General features: G+C 55.0%; 1 protein-coding gene across 3 annotated transcripts; it reads left to right on the top strand.

Annotated features, from left to right (window-relative positions):
- The first annotated feature begins 1,038 nt into the window (after positions 1-1,038).
- GPR108 (G protein-coupled receptor 108) lies at positions 1,039-9,242 on the top strand. 3 transcript variants are annotated; one of them, XM_017967596.4, is made up of 18 exons: positions 1,039-1,171; positions 1,927-2,046; positions 2,981-3,031; positions 3,231-3,313; positions 4,885-5,009; positions 5,134-5,180; positions 5,272-5,340; positions 5,426-5,530; positions 6,067-6,200; positions 6,303-6,378; positions 6,819-6,892; positions 6,983-7,100; positions 7,198-7,328; positions 7,419-7,462; positions 7,824-7,873; positions 8,009-8,092; positions 8,183-8,307; positions 8,991-9,242. In XM_017967596.4, exons 1-18 carry the CDS (start codon positions 1,043-1,045, stop codon positions 9,217-9,219), a joined length of 1,794 nt encoding a protein of 597 aa, XP_017823085.3. In that variant the 5' UTR covers positions 1,039-1,042; the 3' UTR covers positions 9,220-9,242. The 3 variants fall into 3 exon arrangements, with proteins under 3 accessions (XP_017823085.3, XP_002761685.1, XP_078216477.1); XM_002761639.6 differs by having other exon boundaries at positions 8,849-9,177; XM_078360351.1 differs by lacking the exon at positions 1,039-1,171 and adding an exon at positions 1,329-1,632 and having other exon boundaries at positions 8,849-9,177.
- The last annotated feature ends 8,814 nt before the right edge of the window (positions 9,243-18,056 follow it).

Below are 18,056 nucleotides of genomic sequence, written 5' to 3'. Positions count from 1 at the left end.
GAAAACGTCAGATCACAGTTGGGCAATTGAATGCAGTGAGTTCAGTGGCTCGTCTGAAATGGGGGCTCAGCCTAGCAAAGTTCTGAGCTCAACTCTGGTCAGAGACTCACACTGGAGTTAGGGTTCAGCCCAGGCCAGCACCACGGTGGGAATTGGGTCTCAAACTGAGGTCGGAGGCCTAACCAGACGGATTAGCAATCCAGGGTTCAGGTCCAATCTGGAGTCAGGACTAGTCCAGATCGGTCGCCTAAACCAGAGATTAAACTTCAGTATGTGGCGGGGGGCGGGGGGCGAATGGGTGTCAGAGTTTCAGGCTGAAGCTGGGGCTCGACTGCAGGGAGGGAGTTCACCTGGGTTCAGCCCAAAGTCCAGTTTAGCCTGGAATCTGGCAGTGGGGCTCCAATTGCCTCACTCCGGAATAGGAGGCTTAGCCTAAGGCTGGGGTCTCAGCCTGGGGTCACAGGTCATCCTAGGGTCAAACTTTAACCTGAGGCCAGCTTTAGGCCTCTCTGTGGTCCAGGAAGATTAGGAAAACAGGTCAGGCCTGAACAGATGTGTGTGTTTACCAAAAGCCTGAGCTCTGGCTGGGAGCCACTTCCCTAGGGCAAGAAGAGGAAGTCCGTCTTTGAGGTAGTGGGAAATGTAGTTTATTTAATGCCTTGTTGCGCTTGTCTGCTTCCACTGCATTCTGGGTAGTGTAGTCCTGGACCGTTAAGAGTGGGTGGAGAAATTCAGCCTCAAGGCCGGATATCAGATCCATCATAATTGGTTAGATAAACTGCTCATTAAATCACATCCTGGCCAATCTTTATAGCGATTGGTGAGGGTGAGAGGGGAGGCGGTTAAGCGCTATCGGCACTCCCATTCGGAACCGGTGCTGTCCATCGGATGGTCTTAAGAAGGCGGGCTTGCGGAGAGACAATTGCTGATTGGCTGGCTGGCTGGAAACTCCGAAGCGCCCGGCCCCGCCGTGCGGCGATTGGCTGGCCGGTGGGCGGGCTTGGGAGCCAGAGGCGGAGTCGGGGAGGCGGTGGCTCCAGAGATGGCAGTGTGCGAGAGGAGGGGGCTCGGCCGCGGGAGCCTCGCGGAGTGGGGGCAGCGGCTACTTCTGCTGTTGCTGCTGCTGCTGCTGGGCAGCTGCTCCGGGCGCATCCACCGGCTGGCGCTGACGGTGAGGCCCGCCGCGCGGGGGTCTGGGGTGGGGTGGGCGCAACTTTGTCTCGGAGAAGCCCCCTGGCTTGGATTGGTCTCGTCCGGCCTCCCCTGCACCCGACGCGGGATGGAGTGGTCCGGCGCCCCCGTTTTCCGGCCCGGAGTGGTCTAGTCCCGGGATCCCCTTCCGTTCTCCGGAGGGAGTTGCCAGGCCGCCTAGCTAGGGTCGGGCCCCTCCCTTCGGGGGCGGGGCTCCATATCTGGGGGCCACCCCCCCCCCCACGCTGAGTCTTAGTCCTTTACATTCTTGAAATCACTTTTGGGGCGCTGGGGAACCTGGGGCCGCACAGCGGGGTCCTGGGAGGCTATGGAGTGGGGTCCTCTGGCCACTTAATGGTATTTGGGGGATTCTGTGGAAATGCTGCTGGAAGCTCAGCTGCAAGCTAGAAATTCGGGGAGGTGAAGGCCAGGCTCACCAAGGTGAACAGCTGCTCTGCGTGTGGTGCTCACCCCCGTGGGGGGACTTCCAGGTGCCCCAGGATCTCTGTTCCTGGCTCTCAGAACAGCGGTCGGAGAAGGAGACTCCAAGACCGCCCTTTCCCTGCAGGGAGGAAGTCCTTCTCAACTTTCTCTTGTCATTCTCTGGGCCTGTCCTAAATAGAGGGGTACCAGGAGGTCCTTTGGCGGGGGGGTGGGGGAGCGCTCGTGCCAGGTCCCTGGGGCTGGGCAGGCTGAAGAGGTTTGAACTGCCTCTGCCTCCTTGGTCTCCGGCAGGGGGAGAAGCGAGCAAACATCCAGCTGAACAGTTTTGGTTTCTACACCAATGGCTCCCTGGAGGTGGACTTGAGCCTCCTGCGGCTGGGCCTCCGGGAGGCAGAAGAGAAGTCCCTGCTGGTGAGAGGCCTTGAGGAGTTTGCTGGAGGAGAGCAGGGTGCAACCCCCAGTTCTGGGTTCCCAGCTCTGCTTCTACCCATGTGATCTGTGCAAATCCCGTGATGTCTCAGAGCTTCAGTTTCCTCATCTGTACTGGGAATAATAATGTCTTACATAGCATGTGCTAGGCACTTTTCTTAACAGCTGGGTGACAGGTGGGGCGCGGTGGCTCATGCTTTGTAGTCCTAGCACTTTTGGAGGCCAAGGTGGGAGGATTGCTTGAGGCCAGGAGTTCGAGACAAACCTGGGCAACATAGTTAGACCCTGTCTCTACAAGAAGTTTTAAAAGTTAGCCAGGCAGCCGGGCATGGTGGCTCACGCCTGTAATCCCAACACTTTGGGAGGCTGAGACGGGTGGATTGCTTCAGGTCAGGAGTCTGAGACCAGCCTGGCCAGCATGGTGAAACCCCATCTCTACTAAAAATACAAAAATTAGCCGGGCATGGTGGTGAGCACCTGTAATTCCAGCTACTCAGGAGGCTGAAGCAGGAGAATCACTTGAACCCAGGAGGCAGAGGTTGCAGTGAGCCAAGATTGTGCCATTGCACTCCAGCCTGGGCCACAGCGAGACTTCATCTCAAAAAAAAAAAGAAAAAAAAACTGCCAGGCTTGGTGAGGTGTGCCTGTAGGCCAGCTAGTCAGGAGGCTGAGGTGAGAGGATGCCTGGGAGATTGAGGCTGCAGTGAGCTGTGATCCTGCCACTGTATTCCAGCTTGGGCAACAGAATGAGGTTCACCTTCCATCCTGATTCTGAGAAAGAGCAAGAGTGTGTGGAATCTAGCACACGGTAGATGTTCAGTCAGTGTGAAGTTAGGTTTCTGTTGCTATCGAGAGGGATAACTGGGAGATCGCTACTGTCCCCTCACACTCTCCCCCTGTTTTTTCCACACACCAGGTGGGGTTCAGTCTCAGCCGGGTTCGATCTGGCAGAGTGCACTCGTATTCAGTGAGTGGAGGGAATGGGGAAGGAGGGAGAAGGGGCTGGAGGGAGGGGTTGGTGTCCATCTTCTGTACCTGTAACTCAAAGGCCCCTGTTCTCTCTCAGAGGCAGGAGCAGAAAGAGCTCCTGGGTGGACAGGGAGGGAGACAAGGTGGAGCTGGGCCGGGGGAGGAGTAACCAAAACTCCCTCCTGCCTACCCGCCAGACGCAGGATTTCCAGGACTGCCCTCTCCAGAAAAACAGTAGCAGCTTCCTGGTCCTGTTCCTCATCAACACCAAGGATCTGCAGTGAGTTGGGGACTGGGGCTCACTCAGATTCTTCACTTGCGTTTCCCCAGTGTGATGCCCACAGACACCTGGGCTGATCAAGTGGGATGAGTGAGTGGCAAAGAGAGAGGAGGCCACTTACTTTTTAGTTTTGTCTTCAAGCCTTGTGATTATTGGAAGGAAGGAGAGAGGGACTCAGCGGGTATTGGTGTCTCAGGGCAGAAGACCCGGATACAGAGCATTGTTGTGAGAATGAATAATGATTGTTTGTCCATATTGAGTGCTTCCTGTGTGCCAGGCCGTGTCCTGGAGCTGTAACACATTAACTCATCCATTCCTTACCCTGCGATCATCTCCACTCTTCAGAGGAGAAAACTGAGTCCCAGGAACTGGGACGCGGAGCCAGGCAGCCTGGGACCAGGGTCTGCCGATACCATGTTGCCTCTCTGTAGATACAGTGTTTCCTTTTTGAATAAAAGGGCAGGCACAGTAGCTCATGCCTCTAATCCCAGCACTTTGGGAGGCGGAGGTAGATGGATCCTTGAGCCCAGCAATTGTAGACCACCCTGGTGCAACTTTACCTTGTCTCCACAAAAAAAAAAAAAAAAATACAGAAACTAACCAGGCTTGGTGGCACATGCCTGTAGTCCCAGCTACTCTGGAAGCTGCGGTGGGAGGATTGCTTGAGCTGTGGAGGTGGAGGTTGCAGTGAGCCAAGACTGCGCTGCAGCACTCCAGCCTGGAGAGCCTGTCTCACATAATAATAGTAATAAAAATAAAGTAGGGCTGGCCACAGTAGCTCATGCCATTAATTCCAGTGCTTTGGGAGGCTGGCTGAGCCGGAGGATCACTTGAAGCCAAGAGTTTGACACTAGCCTGGGCAACATAGGGAGACCAACCCCCCAAACAGAAGTTAAAAATTAGGTAAGGTGCGGTGGCTCACACCCATAATCCCCGCACTTTTGGATGCTGAAACGGGCAGATCACAAGGCCAGGAGATCAAGACCATCCTGGCTAGCACGGTGAAACCCTGTCTCTACTAAAAATACAAAAAAATTAGCCAGGCGCGGTGGCACGCACCTGTAGTCCCAGCTACTCAGGAGGCTGAAGAAGGACAATTGCTTAAACCCAGGAGGCGGAGGTTGCAGTGAGCTGAGATCATGCCACTGGTCAACAGAGTGAGACTTCATCTCAAAAAATGAAAAATTAGCCAAGCCTGGTGGCATGTGCCTGTGGTCCATCTACTCTAGAGGTTGAAATTGCCTGATCCCAGGAATTTGAGGCTGCACTGAGCTGTGATTGTACCACAGTGCTCCAGCTTAGGCCACAGGGCAAGACCCTGTCGCTAAAGAAAAGAGTAAAAGAGTAGATTTATGCCATGGGACATGACAAATCATTGCTGGTGCAGGCAGCAGCCGCCTTGACTGATGGGAACCAAATGCTGAAACGCAGTCATAACTGACTCGGCTGGACCCTGCCCTGCAGGGATGACACGCAGAGGGTCCCAGAGGCCACAGTCCTTTGCCCCGGCTTGCATGGCTGACCCCAGGTTCAGCCCCCAGCCTCATTCCCCTCCCCACCCCTCACCCCAGGGTCCAGGTTCGGAAATATGGAGAGCAGAAGAAGTTATTCATCTTTCCCGGGCTCCTTCCCGATGTGCCCTCTGAACCAGGGCTCCCGAAGCCAGAGCCCACAGTACCCCACAAGGTGGATAGTGGTGAGTCAGCCTGGCTATGCAGGCAGGGGTGGATGGGCAGGTCTGCCCTCTGCACCCACCACTCTGTTTTCCCTCCATCCCTCTATACATCTGTCTCTGAAAATCACTACCCGGTCTCTTCCAGGGACCTCTGCAGCCAGCAAGCCCAAGTCAACACCCGCAGTGTCTCAGGTTTGGGGGAGGCGGGGCAGGAGGGAAGAAGGCACACCCCAGGGACCACAGTGACCCAGTGCCAGCTGATGGAGGGGCTTTCTCCCTTCAGAGTCCTAGCGGGAAGGACAAGGAGCTGGTGTTGGGCCTGAGCCACCTCAACAACTCCTACAACTTCAGTGTGAGTGTCCTTGGCGCCGGCGGCCCTGCCATCACCCCAGAGCATGCAATCCCCAAGCTGAGCCCTCTTCTCTCCCCCCTCCCAGTTCCATGTGGTGATTGGCTCTCAGGCAGAGGAAGGCCAGTACAGCCTGAACTTCCACAACTGCAACAATTCGGTGCCAGGAAAGGAGCGTCCATTCGACATCACGGTGAGCGGAGGGGAGGGTAGCAGTGCCAGGGAGCACCCACTGTGGGCCAGGAGCGACACACCCTGCTTAGCTTCTCGCAGCCCTCCCAGGTGCGAAGTGGGAGCTGTTATACTCATTCAGGAGATGGGGCCAACTGAGGCCCATTAGAAAGTGGGCGAGCTAGCTGGGCGCGGTGGCTCACACCTGTAATCCCAGCACTTTGGGAGGCCAACGCAGGCGGATCACGAGGTCAAGAAATCGAGACCATCCTGGTCAACATGGTGAAACCCCATCTACTAAAAATCCAAAAATTAGCTGGGCATGGTGGCACATGCCTGTAATCCCAGCTACTCCAGAGGCTGGACAGGAGAATCACTTGAACCTGGGTGGCAGAGGTTACAATGAGCCGAGATCGTGCCATTGCACTCCAGCCTGGCGACAGAGTGAGACTCCATCTGAAAAAAAAAAGCGGGAGAGCTGGAAACCCTCACTCACTGCTCTCCAAGGCCAGGGCAGGGCTGTGTCCCCACCGCCACCCACCACTGCCTCCTCCCCAGGTGATGATCCGGGAGAAGAACCCCAATGGCTTCCTGTCAGCAGCGGAGATGCCACTTTTCAAGCTCTACATGGTCATGTCCGCCTGCTTTCTGGCTGCTGGCATCTTCTGGGTGTCCATCCTTTGCAGGAACACGTAATGCCCCTGCCCCTGGGGGTCCCCCATTTCCCTTCACCAGACCCCCATCCCTATCTCTGGCTAATGGCCCCTCCCATCTCTCCCTGACCCTCCCACCAGGTACAGCGTCTTCAAGATCCACTGGCTCATGGCAGCCTTGGCCTTCACCAAGAGTATCTCTCTGCTCTTCCACAGCGTGAGAGCCTTGGACCAGGGAGTGGCAGGGGTGGGCTGGAAGAGACCATCTGGGCCATCCCCCATCTCTGCAGACCCTGGGCTTGTGGGAGGGCCATCTGCCAGCTATCCACGTGCCCACCCATCTTACCAATGTGGCCAGCTGCCCATCCCCTCTCTCTGTCTGCCAGTCCTTCTGGGCAGCTCTGTCCACTACTGTCCCTTGGTTCAGCTGTGACTGCCTGCCTCATTGATTGTCCAACAATTCGCCCCTCCAACTGTGACCATTCCCTCCATTTTTTCAGCCCTGATTACCATTTTTGAGTCCTATGCACCATCCTCAGTATTGAACTTTCTGACCACCCATCTGATGGTGATGGTCCATGTTCCTAATCCCCCACACCGTCACCATCCTCCCGCCCCTCTGTCCGCCTCACCGTCCGTCTGTCCGTCCACCTCCAGATCAACTACTACTTCATCAACAGCCAGGGCCACCCCATCGAGGGCCTCGCCATCATGCACTACATCACGCACCTGTGAGTGCCCCGCTCTTCCGTGTAGCTGGGGGGGCGGTCAGGGAAGGGCGGGCCCCCGCCGCATCATCACGCCCTCCCCTGCTCCCCCAGGCTGAAGGGCGCCCTCCTTTTCATCACCATCGCCCTGATTGGTTCAGGCTGGGCCTTCATTAAGTACGTCCTGTCGGATAAGGAGAAGAAGGTCTTTGGGATCGTGATCCCCCTGCAGGTGCAGCTGGAGCAGGGAGTGGGGAGGGCTGAAGGGGGCGGTGGGCGTGGAGGGAAGCAGGCCGGGCAGTGCCCACCCAACCCCGCCCCTCGGGCAGGTCCTGGCCAATGTGGCCTATATCATCATCGAGTCCCGAGAGGAGGGCACCAGTGACTATGGGCTGTGGAAGGAGATTCTGTTCCTGGTGGACCTCATCTGCTGCGGCGCCATCCTGTTCCCCGTCGTCTGGTGAGGACCCTGCCCCCAGACTGAGGCCCTGCCCCATGCCCATGGGCGATGTCCTCACTGACCGCACCCTGTGTCCCCCACCTGTCCCAGGTCCATCCGGCATCTCCAGGACGCATCTGGCACAGACGGGAAGGGTGAGGCCCCAAGCCTTCGGACCCTCCGTTCATGCCCCCTTCCTGGCCCGGGCCATTCATTCTGCCCCTTGGACACCCCTCCTGGACTCTCTGCCCAGCCCCCAGGCCTCTGCCTCCCTGGACACCCCAGTCTGTATTCTCTTTCTCCTGAATGCCCCCATCTGACTTCTCTGACCCGTTGGGTGGCCCTTTCCTCCTCCGTGATCTCCCCCTTTGGCCTTTTTGCACGTCTAACGTCCCCTCCAGACATTCTGCTCCTTGGACACTCCCTCAGATGTCCTGTTTGTCCCCTCCCCCAGTGCCCCTCCCCTCTCTCCCACCCTCAGTCTCCCTTGACCCCCATCTCTGTGCCCACCCTCAGTGGCAGTGAACCTGGCCAAGCTGAAGCTGTTCCGGCATTACTATGTCATGGTAGGAGCCCGACTCACTCACAGTGGCGAGGGGAGGGGAATGGGGGGACCACCGGCCCGCTTTGCGCCCACCCCAGCCCCATCCTCAAGCCTGCGGTCCTGCAGTCCTGGCCTCATGCTGGCGTCGCCCCTGCAGGTCATCTGCTACGTCTACTTTACGCGTATCATTGCCATCCTGCTGCGGGTGGCTGTGCCCTTCCAGTGGCAGTGGCTGTACCAGGTGAGCCCAAGGCCCAAGTAGGACAGGAGGGCAGCCACAGTGGAGGTGGGGTGCGCCTGATGCCCTCACTCTGCCCTGCCCCGTCCCCAGCTGTTGGTGGAGGGCTCCACCCTGGCCTTCTTCGTGCTCACGGGCTACAAGTTCCAGCCCGCAGGAGACAATCCGTACCTACAGCTGCCCCAGGAAGATGAGGAGGACGTCCAGATGGAGCAAGTGTGAGCCCGGGCACAGTGGGCAGGGCGGCGGCTCTGGGGGTGGAGTGGGGGGTGGGCAGCTCTACGGGCAGGGTGGGCAGGGGGCAGGGACCGCAGCTGACCTGGGGGCAGTGTTTGGGCAGAGGCTGGTGTTGAGGAGGACTGGAGGGGAGATGAGGGCGGCCAGGGCAGTTCTGTGGGTGGGGACTGGACCCCTGTGGAGTGCCTGAGGCCAGGCTAAGCTGGGGGTGGGGTTAGGGCCGCTAGGGAGACTGCCAGGCTGGCCCTGGGGGTGGGGTGGGCGGGGCCTAAGTGGTTGGTGTGGAATGGGTGGGGCCAGGGCTGCTCTGGGAATGGGGGCTGGGGCTTAGGTAATTGGAGTAGAATGAATGGGGCCTGGGCTGCTGTGGAGTAGGGTGGGCGGGGGCGGAATGGGTCTGGGGTAGAGTGTGCGAGGCCAGAGCTGCTGGGGGGCGGGGCCTGAGTGGTTCCGGGTAGAGTGGGTGGGGCCTGGTGCTCTTTGGCGCTGGCGCTGGACGGCCTCCTTGCTGTCTGCCCCTAGAATGACGGACTCTGGGTTCCGGGAAGGCCTCTCCAAAGTCAACAAAACAGCCAGCGGGCGGGAACTGTTGTGATCACCTCCACATCTCAGACCAAAGGGCCCTCCTCCCCCAGCGCTTTTCACTCCTGCCTCTCTTCCACAGCGTATGTGGGGAGGTGGAGGGGGTCCACGTGGACCAGGCGCCCAGCTCCCCGGGATTCCGGTTCCCCAACAAACCCAGTTGGAAGAAGAGCCCCTTCCTACCCCCAAGTATTGGGCAGCCCTGTCCTCACCCTGGGACCACCCTCCCTTCCAGCTGTATATACAATAATGACCAATCTGTTTTGCTACGCCGGTGTCTTGCCTTTTTGGGGATTGAGGTCTACACATAGATCATGGAAAATTGTAAAATGTAGGAACCTGTTTTTGCTGTGTGTGGTGGGGCGGGAGCGGGCACAGGGTTCACGGCTTTGCACATTCAGTAAATATCCATTGAGCAACCACTGCATGCAGGCAGGGCCCAATGCCAGGCGCTGGGGACAGCAGTGACCAAGACCCACCTCGAGCCCACTGGTTCCAGCCCTCGAGGGGCTCCCAGTGTCCACGGTGGGGGTCAGGCAGAGGGACAGGTCACCTGGCAGTACCATCACTGAGCCATCGGCCCTCAGACAGGGTCAGCACAGGGCCCTGACCCAGCCTCGGGGGTCAGGAAGAATCAGCAAAAACATGGCGGAAGAGTTGATGCCCAGATGAGGGAACTTCGTGCATGAAAGCTGGGGGCAGGCGAGGGGAGAATGGGGATCTGAAGACCCCCCAGGTGGCTCAGGCTATGGAGGAAAAGAAAGAATAGGCCGGGTGCAGTGGTGGGTGCCTGTAATCCAGGCACTTTGGGAGGCTGAGGCAGACAGATCCCTTGAGGTCGGGAGTTCAAGACCAGCCTGGCCAACATGGTGAAACCCCAACTCTACTAAAAATACAAAAAATTAGCTGGGCATGGTGGCGTGTGCCTGTAATCCCAGTTACTCAGGAAGCTGAGGCAGGAGAATTGCCTGAACCCAGGAGGTGGAGGTTGCGGTGAGCCAAGATCGCGCCATTGTACTCCAGCCTGGGTAACAAGAGCGAAACTCTGTCTCAAAAAAAAAAAAATTATTCTGGTGTGGTGGCGGGCAACTGTAATCCCAGCTACTCACGAGGCTGAAATGGGAGAATCACTTGAGCCAGAAAGGCAGAGGTTGCAGTGAGCAAAGATTGCACCATTGCACTCTCGCCTGGTGCAACAGAGCAAGACTCCATCTCAAACACAGTAATAACAGAAGCTAATCGGGCACGGTGACAAGTGCCTGGAGTAACTGCAGCTACTCGGGAGGCTGATGCAGGAGTATCACTCCAGCCCAGGCGTTAAAGACCAGCCTGGGCAACATAGCGAGACCCCATCTCAAGAAAAGAAAATACAATAATATGAGATAATGCAGAGTGATTGCTATGCCACACTGTATATTAAGGCTTCCATGGATTTTAATTTGTTAAAAAGCCTATGAGCAGCAGGGTATAAAGCCCTTTTTTTTTTCTTTTTCTCTTTTTCTTTGAGTTGGAGTTTCACTCCTGTTGCCCAGGCTAGAGTGCAATGGTTCGATCTCTGCTCACTGAAACCTCTGCCTCCTGGGTTCAAGCAATTCACTTGCTTCAGCCTCCTATGTAGCTGGAATTACAGGCATAAGTCACCAACCCTGGCTAATTTTGCATTTTTAGTAGAGACGGGGTTTCTCCAAACTCCCGACCTCAGGCAGTCCGCCTGCCTTGGCCTCCCACAGTGCTGTGATTACAGACGTGAGCCTCCATGCCCAGCCCCAAGAAACCTTTTTGAGGTCACACAGCTAATGAGTGAGTGGGAGACTCAGGGCTCAAAGCCAGACACTGACTGCTCTTGCTGCTCTGTAGCTAGACTGTCTGGGACCAAACCTCTCAGCCGGTTGGCATTTGCTGTGTGACCCTTGATCACTGGCTTACCCACTGTTTCCTTGCACGTAACATGGAGCCTCCTAAGTTAGTTGAGTATCTCTCATACAATAACAGGTGCCAGTGGCTTGCCACAGTGCCCAGCTTTACAGCCTCAGCCTGACATCTAGGGGACCAGCCCTGAGTCTCGAGGGGCGACTGCGGAATTCGAGATCGACTTGTGCACATGCATAAGAGCAGGTTCCCAAGGTGGGTCTCCACCCCCTGCCCACCCGCCCTTCAACCAGCACCCACAATGCCTTTTGGAGCTCGGCCATGCCTTCCTTGCTGAAGGCCACAAACACAGTACAGCAGCAAGCAACGGGGCTGGGGCAAAGTCTTCCTGTAAGCAGAAACAAATATAGCTGGGTCCCAGATGCATACATAGCCTGGTCAGACAAAGAAGGAAGTGGGAGGCATTGCCGACTGGGGAAGTTACATGAACAAGGCGGGGAAGGCTGGGATGGCCTGCAAGGCTGGAGGGGGGCAGGAGGAAGACGAGAGAAGCTGACAGAGTCCTAAAGACAGGCAGGCACATGGGGCTTCATGCAGGGGTCCACGGGAGCCATGGAGGAATGCAAAGCAGGGGAGGAGCATGGCCAGAGAGAGATGTTTGATTCCAAATGCACATTGCGGTCAGCTGAGTCATGGTCCCCTGAAAGATGTGCGCATCCAGCCAAGCGCTGTGGCTCATGCCTGTAATCCCAGCACTTTGGGAAGCCGAGGTAGGTGGATCACTTGTCAGGAGTTCGAGACCAGCCTGGCCAACATGGAGAAACCCCATCTCTACTAAAAATACAAAAGTTAGCTTGGCGTGGTGGTGGGCACCTGTAATCCCAGCTATTCAGGAGGCTGAGGCAGGAGAATTGCTTGAACCTGGGAGGTGGAGGTTATAGCAAACTGTGATCACACCACTGTACTCCAACCTGAGTGACACAGCGAGACCCTGTCTCAAAAAACAAAAAGAAAGATGTGCACATCCGAATCCCAAGGCCTTGTGGATATATTCTGTCACGTGGCAAAAGGGACTTCGTGAGTGGGATTAAGATTCTTAAAATTGGGGGATCATCTTGAATTATCTGGGCATGCCCAATATTGTCACAGGGGTTTTTATAAGAGGGAGGTGGGAGGGTCAGAGTTAGAGAAGGAGGCGCAGTGACAAAGGCAGAGGCTGCAGTGATTCCGAGGAACGGGCCACGAGCCATGGAATGCAGGTGGCTCCTAGACGATGAACAAGGCAAGGAAACGGGTTCACCTGTTTCCTCCAGAAAGGAATGCCATCCTGCTGACACCTCGGTTTTGCACTTCTGACCTCCAGAACTGTAAGAGAATGAACATGTTGTTTTAGCCCAAATGCGCAGGTTAAGAGCACACGCGCTGTAGAGCCCAGCTGCCTGAGTTCAGACATCGGCCCTCACCGGCTGCAGGAACTTGGACAAACGGCCGAAGCCTCTGTTTCTTCATCTGTAAAATGGGGCAATGATACTACCTATGGCATGTGGCGTAAACAAGAGTTAAAGTACATGAAATAGATAAGATGCCACCACTGGCATCTCATAGGCGTTTGTGAACATGAGTGCACATTCCTGTGTGATACATGATTGTCAAAGGAATACAAAGGCAGGGTTTTTGTTGTTGTTTAGACAGTCTCGCTCTGTCGCCCAGGCTGGAGTGCAATAGCATGATCTCAGCTCACTCACTACAACCTCCACCTCCCAGGTTCAAGTGATTCTCCTGCCTCAGCCTCCCGAGTAGCTGGGGTTACAGGCGCCCACCACCACGCCTGGCTAATTTTGTATTTTTAGTAGCGACAGGCTTTCACCATGTTGGCCAGGCTAGTCTCTAACTCCTGGCCACAAGTGAGCCACCTGTCTCGGCCTCCCAAAGTGCCAGGATTATAGCCATGAGTCACCGCACCCAGCCCAAAGTTGGGTTTTAGAAAAGGAACCCCCAAGCCAGGCATGGTGATGTGCACCTGTAATCCCAGCTACTTGGGAGGCTGAGGCAGGAGGATCACGTGAGCACAGGAGTTTGAGGCCACAGTGGGCTGTGATCGCACCACTGCACTCCAGCCACTGCACTCCAGCCGGGGCGACAGGGCCAGACCCTGCTTTTAAAAGAATAAAGTAGGCCGGGCGCGGTGGCTCAAGCCTGTAATCCCAGCACTTTGGGAGGCCGAGGCGGGTCGATCACGAGGTTGAGAGATGGAGACCATCCTGGTCAACATGGTGAAACCCCGTCTCTACTAAAAATACAAAAAAAAAAAGAATAAAGTAAAAATAGAGTCCCCAGCTGCTGCAGAGTAAACAGGCTGATGAGGAGGCTGGGGCAGAGGTCAGGACAGATATCACAGCGGTGGAGAGGGAGGAAGAGCTGGGAGATTCCGGGCAGGTGCTTGGCCAGCAGGTGATTCAGGGAATGAGAAGAAGGGAGGAGCCTAGCTTGGAGACCTGGTAGGGCCGTCACCCAAGCAAGCCTAGGAGAGAAGACGCGGGTGTTAGCAAAAATAAAAATGCAGTTCATCAGGAGTTCGAGACCAGCCTGGCCAACATGGTGAAACCCCGTCTCTACTAAATATACAAAAATTAGCCGGGTGTGGTGGTGGGTGCCTGTAACCCCAGCTACTCAGGAGGCTGAAGGAGGAGAATCGCTGGAACCCAGCGGGGGGGTGGGGGGCGGGGGCGGAGGTCGCAGTGAGCTGGGATCACGCCATTGCACTCCAGCCCAGGGGCAGCAACAGTGAGACTCTTTCTCAAAAAAGAAAAAGTACTGTTCAAGTGTACGGAGCGTTCAGTATGTGCAGGGCGCCAGGCTAAGCACCCCTTGTTGTTACTTAGGACTTTCACTCCAAGACTAGAAAGGAGGCTCTAGGCTGTGATCTCCAGTTTACATATTAGGAACTGAGGCTAGGAGGAGGGGTTGGACCTGCCTAGGAGCCCCGAAGAACTGGAATCAAAACCCACTGCTCTCCATTTTCCCAGGGTGGGAGTCCCCAGGGCCCCGGCTTCTTTCTGCAGAGTGTACAAGAGGGAGAGGAGGGAAAGAGCGGTTGTCACCAGGCAGATAGATTGATTCAGCCAGGTCAAGGTTAACTTGAATTAATCAGTAATGGGGTGGGAGAAGAGAGGGCCTGGCTCTGGATCCTGGAGAAACATTCTAGGAAAGCAGCCACCTCAACCTGAAATTAGACTGTGGGATAAGGGGCTTCCCAGCTGCTCGCAGGCCTCTCTGCCCCTCTGTCAGGGAGGGAAGGGTAGGGATGGGGTGTAGCGGGGTGTAAGTAAACCCAGGCAGGTGTGAAGCAGGGCCACTTGGGTCCCCCACCCAGCAATCATTCCCGCCTCCTTCCTCTCATTTTCTTTCTTTTTTCTTTGTCTTATTTATTTATTTAGAGACAGTCTCGTTCTGTCGCCCAGGCTGGAGTGCAATGGTGCGATCTCGGCTCACTGCAACCTACGCCTCCTGGGTTCAAGCCATTCTCCCGCTTCAGCCTCCCGAGTAGCTGTGACTACAGTTTCGTGCCACCATGCCCGGCTAATTTTTTGTATTTTTAGTAGAGATGGGGTTTCACCATGTTAGCCAGGATGGTCTTGGTCTCCTGACCTCGTGATCCACTGGCCTCAGCCTCCCAAAGTGCTGGGATTAGAGATGTGAGCCACTACATCCCACCCTTTCCTTTTTTTTTTTTTTTTTTTTTTTTTGAGACCAAGTTTCACTCTTGTTACCCAGGCTGGAGTGCAATGGTGGCATCTCGGCTCACCGCAACCTCTGCCTCCTGGGTTCAGGCAATTCTCCTGCCTCAGCCTCCTGAGTAGCTGGGATTACAGGCACGTGCCACCATGCCCAGCTAATTTTTTGTCTTCTTAGTAGAGACAGGGTTTCACCATGTTGACCAGGATGGTCTCGATCTCTTGACCTCGTGATCCACCCGCCTTGGCCTCCCAAAGTGCTGGAATTACAGGCGTGAGCCACCGCACCCGGCCCCCCACCCTTTTTTTTTTTTTTTAAGAGAGAGTCTTGCTCCATCATCCAGGCTGGGGACAATGGTGTGGTTAGAGCTCACTGCAGCCTCTAACTCCTCCTGCCTCAGCCTCCTGAGAAACTGAGACTACAGGCCTGCCACCAGGCCTTGCTAATTTTTTTTTAATTGTAGAGACAAAGTTGCTATTTATTTCTCAGGCTGGTTTTGAACTCCTGGGCTCAAACGATACTCTCGCCTTGGCCTCCTGGAAGTGCTGGGATTTCAGGCACGAGCCACTGTGCCCTGGCCTCTTCTCATTTTCCCCTTGCACCCCAGCTAGGGTTGCCAAACAGAATTCAGGACGCTCGGTTACATTTGAATTTCAGATAAATAACAAACATTTTTTCAGTATACCTAGCTCCCAGATAATCCATGAATGGTCAGCCCAGGTGGCCGTGCTCTGCCTTTCTCCCTCCCTTGCTTTCTGGAATGCTGGACTGGGTGGACCTGCAAATGGAAAGTACCCTCTACACACCCAGACCTCCTTCTCTCCCGCCCCTGCTGGCTCATCTTTGTGTACCTTCCCCCTCCTAAACCTCTGGACACAAATGCACATCTCCCAGAAAAAAGTCACGAGGCTCTAAAGAATTCCCTGGCTCGCCTCCCTCCCTCCTAGCAGGCTATGATCCACTCCAGCCTTTGACCCTCTCACATCTCATCTTGCCCCTCCCCTCTGGTCACTTCTTGGAGGTCACGGTAGGGCCAGACCCTTCCCAGGTTCAAGTAATTCTCCTGCCTCAGCCTCCCGAGTAGCTGGGATTACAGGCATATGCCACCATGCCCAGCTAATATTTTTTGAGACAGAGTCTTACTCTTGTCACCCAGGCTGGAGGGCAATGGCACGATCTTGGCTCACTGCAACCTCTACCTCCCAGGTTCAAGCGATTCTCCTGCCTCAGCCTCCTGAGTAGCTGGGAATACAGGTGCCCGCCACCACGCCTGGTTAATTTTTGTATTTTTAGTAGATATGAGGTTTCACCATGTTGGCCAGGCTGGTCTTAAACTCCTGACCTCAGGTGACGTGCCTGCCTCAGCCTCCCGAAGTGCTGGGATTGCAAGCATGAGCGATTGCACCTGGGGGGCGGCAGTCTCAGAAGCCGAACCCCAGTTCTGGAGAGCAAGCAGGTGTTTGCATTCTCCCTCCTCCTCTTCCGAAGAGTGTGTTGCAATCAGTGCAGACAGACGCCAGGTTTGTTCTCACACTCCATTCCTCCCCCTCCCCCGGCACAGAAAAGAACGTGGTTTACAGGAAATCAGAGAAAACTCCCCATTAACTCCTTCCATGGAGTTTCAGACGCCACCTCTCCAATGATAAGGGGACCCACCCACATTCCATTCTCCTCCCTTTACCATCCACCTCCTCTCCCCGGACAGCAATGCTACTGGCCATCAGAGGATGCCAGTTAAAATGACACCGGGTGGTCGGGTGCGGTGGCTCCCACCTATAATCCCAGCACTCTGGGAGGCTGAGGTGGGTGGATCACCTGAGGTCAGGAGTTTGAGACCAGCCTGGCCAACATGGCAAAACCCTGTCTCTACTAAATATACAAAAAATAAAAATAAAAAATAAAAAAAGCTGGGCGTGGTGGTGCACGCCTGTGATCCCAGCTCTTTGAGAGGCTGAGGCAGGAGAATCGCTAGAACCCAGCAGGTGGAGAGTGCAGTGAGCTGAGATGGTGCTGCTGGACTCCAGCCTGGGTGACAGAGCAAGACTCTGTCAAAAGAAAAAAAGAAACCAGGTAACCGCCCCGCGCTCAAAAAAAAAGGAGGCTGGTTGCTTTCTCGATATATAAGAAGAGGTCTGTAACCTGTAAGAATGAGGAAGTTCTTTGTGCACTGAGGTGGAACAACCTCTGAAGTATATTGTTCATTAAAAAAAATAAAAAGCAAAAAAAAAAAACAAGATTTAACTGAAGAGACCGGGAAGAATAGTGTGTCGAATGTGCCATCCTCAGAGCACAGTGGTTTCACCAGCACTTTGTGAGGCTGCTACAGGAGGATCACTCGAGCCTGGGAGTTCAAGACCGGACTGGGCAACATCGTGCGACTCCATCTCCACAAAAATAAAAAAATTATCTGGGCATGGTGGCGGCAGGCACCTGTAGTCCCAGCTACTCAGGAGGTAGAGGCAGGAGGATCACCTGAGTCCAGGAGGTTGAGGCTGCAGTGAGCACTTTAGCCTGAGTGACAGGTGAGAAAAAGATTTTAAAAAGGAAAAAGCAAAAAGAATATGCCGTCAGCAGGGCTGGGAGGAAAGCTGTCTTTCCCTCTATACACAGTTATACGTTGTAGATGCTGATCCCTATGAATATATTATACACACACACAGACACACACAATACGATTTGATAGTATCCTAACAGGATGCTGACATACGACAGGTACAAAAGCTAGAAACGAGGACGTTTCTCAGTGATGGCTTTTTTCACCACCAAAGTCAATCAGGCATCCCACAAAGGTAAGTGAGGGGAGCTTCCCTGGAAAATGAGCTCACCTGGATAATGAACTCCTACATTGACCTCAAAGCCCATCTGAAGTGGGACCCTCCTACAGGAAGTTTTCCCTGACCCTTCAAGAAGCAGCATTCTATTTCACTGCGGAAAACATTTTTTTCTTTCTTTCTTTCTTTCTTTCTTTCTTTCTTTCTTTTTTTCTTTCTTTCTTTTTCTTTCTTTCTTTCTTTTTCTTTTTCTTCTGCACTGCACATGAGCTAGAAAACATTTTATGGGACTGGGAACTTCTGCACTGTACTCTGTCTTTCCCCATCCTACTTCCCCTCCCTCAGCATGGAAGCCTCTGGAAGTAACGCTCTGGCTCCCAGCCTACAGAGAAATTCCTAGGAATGGTTGGATTGATAAATGCATGGCCAAAAGTGAACTGGGGATGAGGCCCAGGACATCTGCGGTGGGGGGTCTCCAGACCTTAGTGTTCTTCCACTACAAAGTGGGTGCAACAGAGAAAGCTGCGTGTTCACCAGCTGGCCCTGACCCTGGGAGAGTCCAGGGCAGGGTCAGTACGTTCGTGCTGCTGGGGAGCATGCCCTCAGGTTCCTCACCCCACGGACGTGTTGGCCCCAGGGACTGAAAATCTTAGGAAATGGTATTGAGAAATCTGGGGCAGCCCCAGAAAGGGGAGAGGCCACAGGGAGAAGGAGGGGCTGAGTGGGGGAAAGGCAGGGGCCGGATAAAGAGCCAGCTCCAGCAGGCGCTGCTC

Source organism: Callithrix jacchus, chromosome 22 (genome assembly GCF_049354715.1).
Source record: "Callithrix jacchus isolate 240 chromosome 22, calJac240_pri, whole genome shotgun sequence".
Classification (NCBI taxonomy): domain Eukaryota; kingdom Metazoa; phylum Chordata; class Mammalia; order Primates; family Cebidae; genus Callithrix; species Callithrix jacchus.
The sequence above is the reverse complement of the archived record's forward strand: the minus strand, read 5'-3'. Positions and strand labels throughout refer to the sequence as shown.

Coding starts and splice junctions, on each gene's coding strand:
- GPR108 (XM_017967596.4), top strand. CDS start 1,043: ATGGCAGTGTGCGAGAGGAGGGGGCTCGGCCGCGGGAGCCTCGCGGAG. Junction 5,341..5,425: donor ACAACTCCTACAACTTCAGT/GTGAGTGTCCTT, acceptor CCCCCCTCCCAG/TTCCATGTGGTGATTGGCTC. Junction 7,101..7,197: donor GGATCGTGATCCCCCTGCAG/GTGCAGCTGGAG, acceptor CCCCTCGGGCAG/GTCCTGGCCAATGTGGCCTA.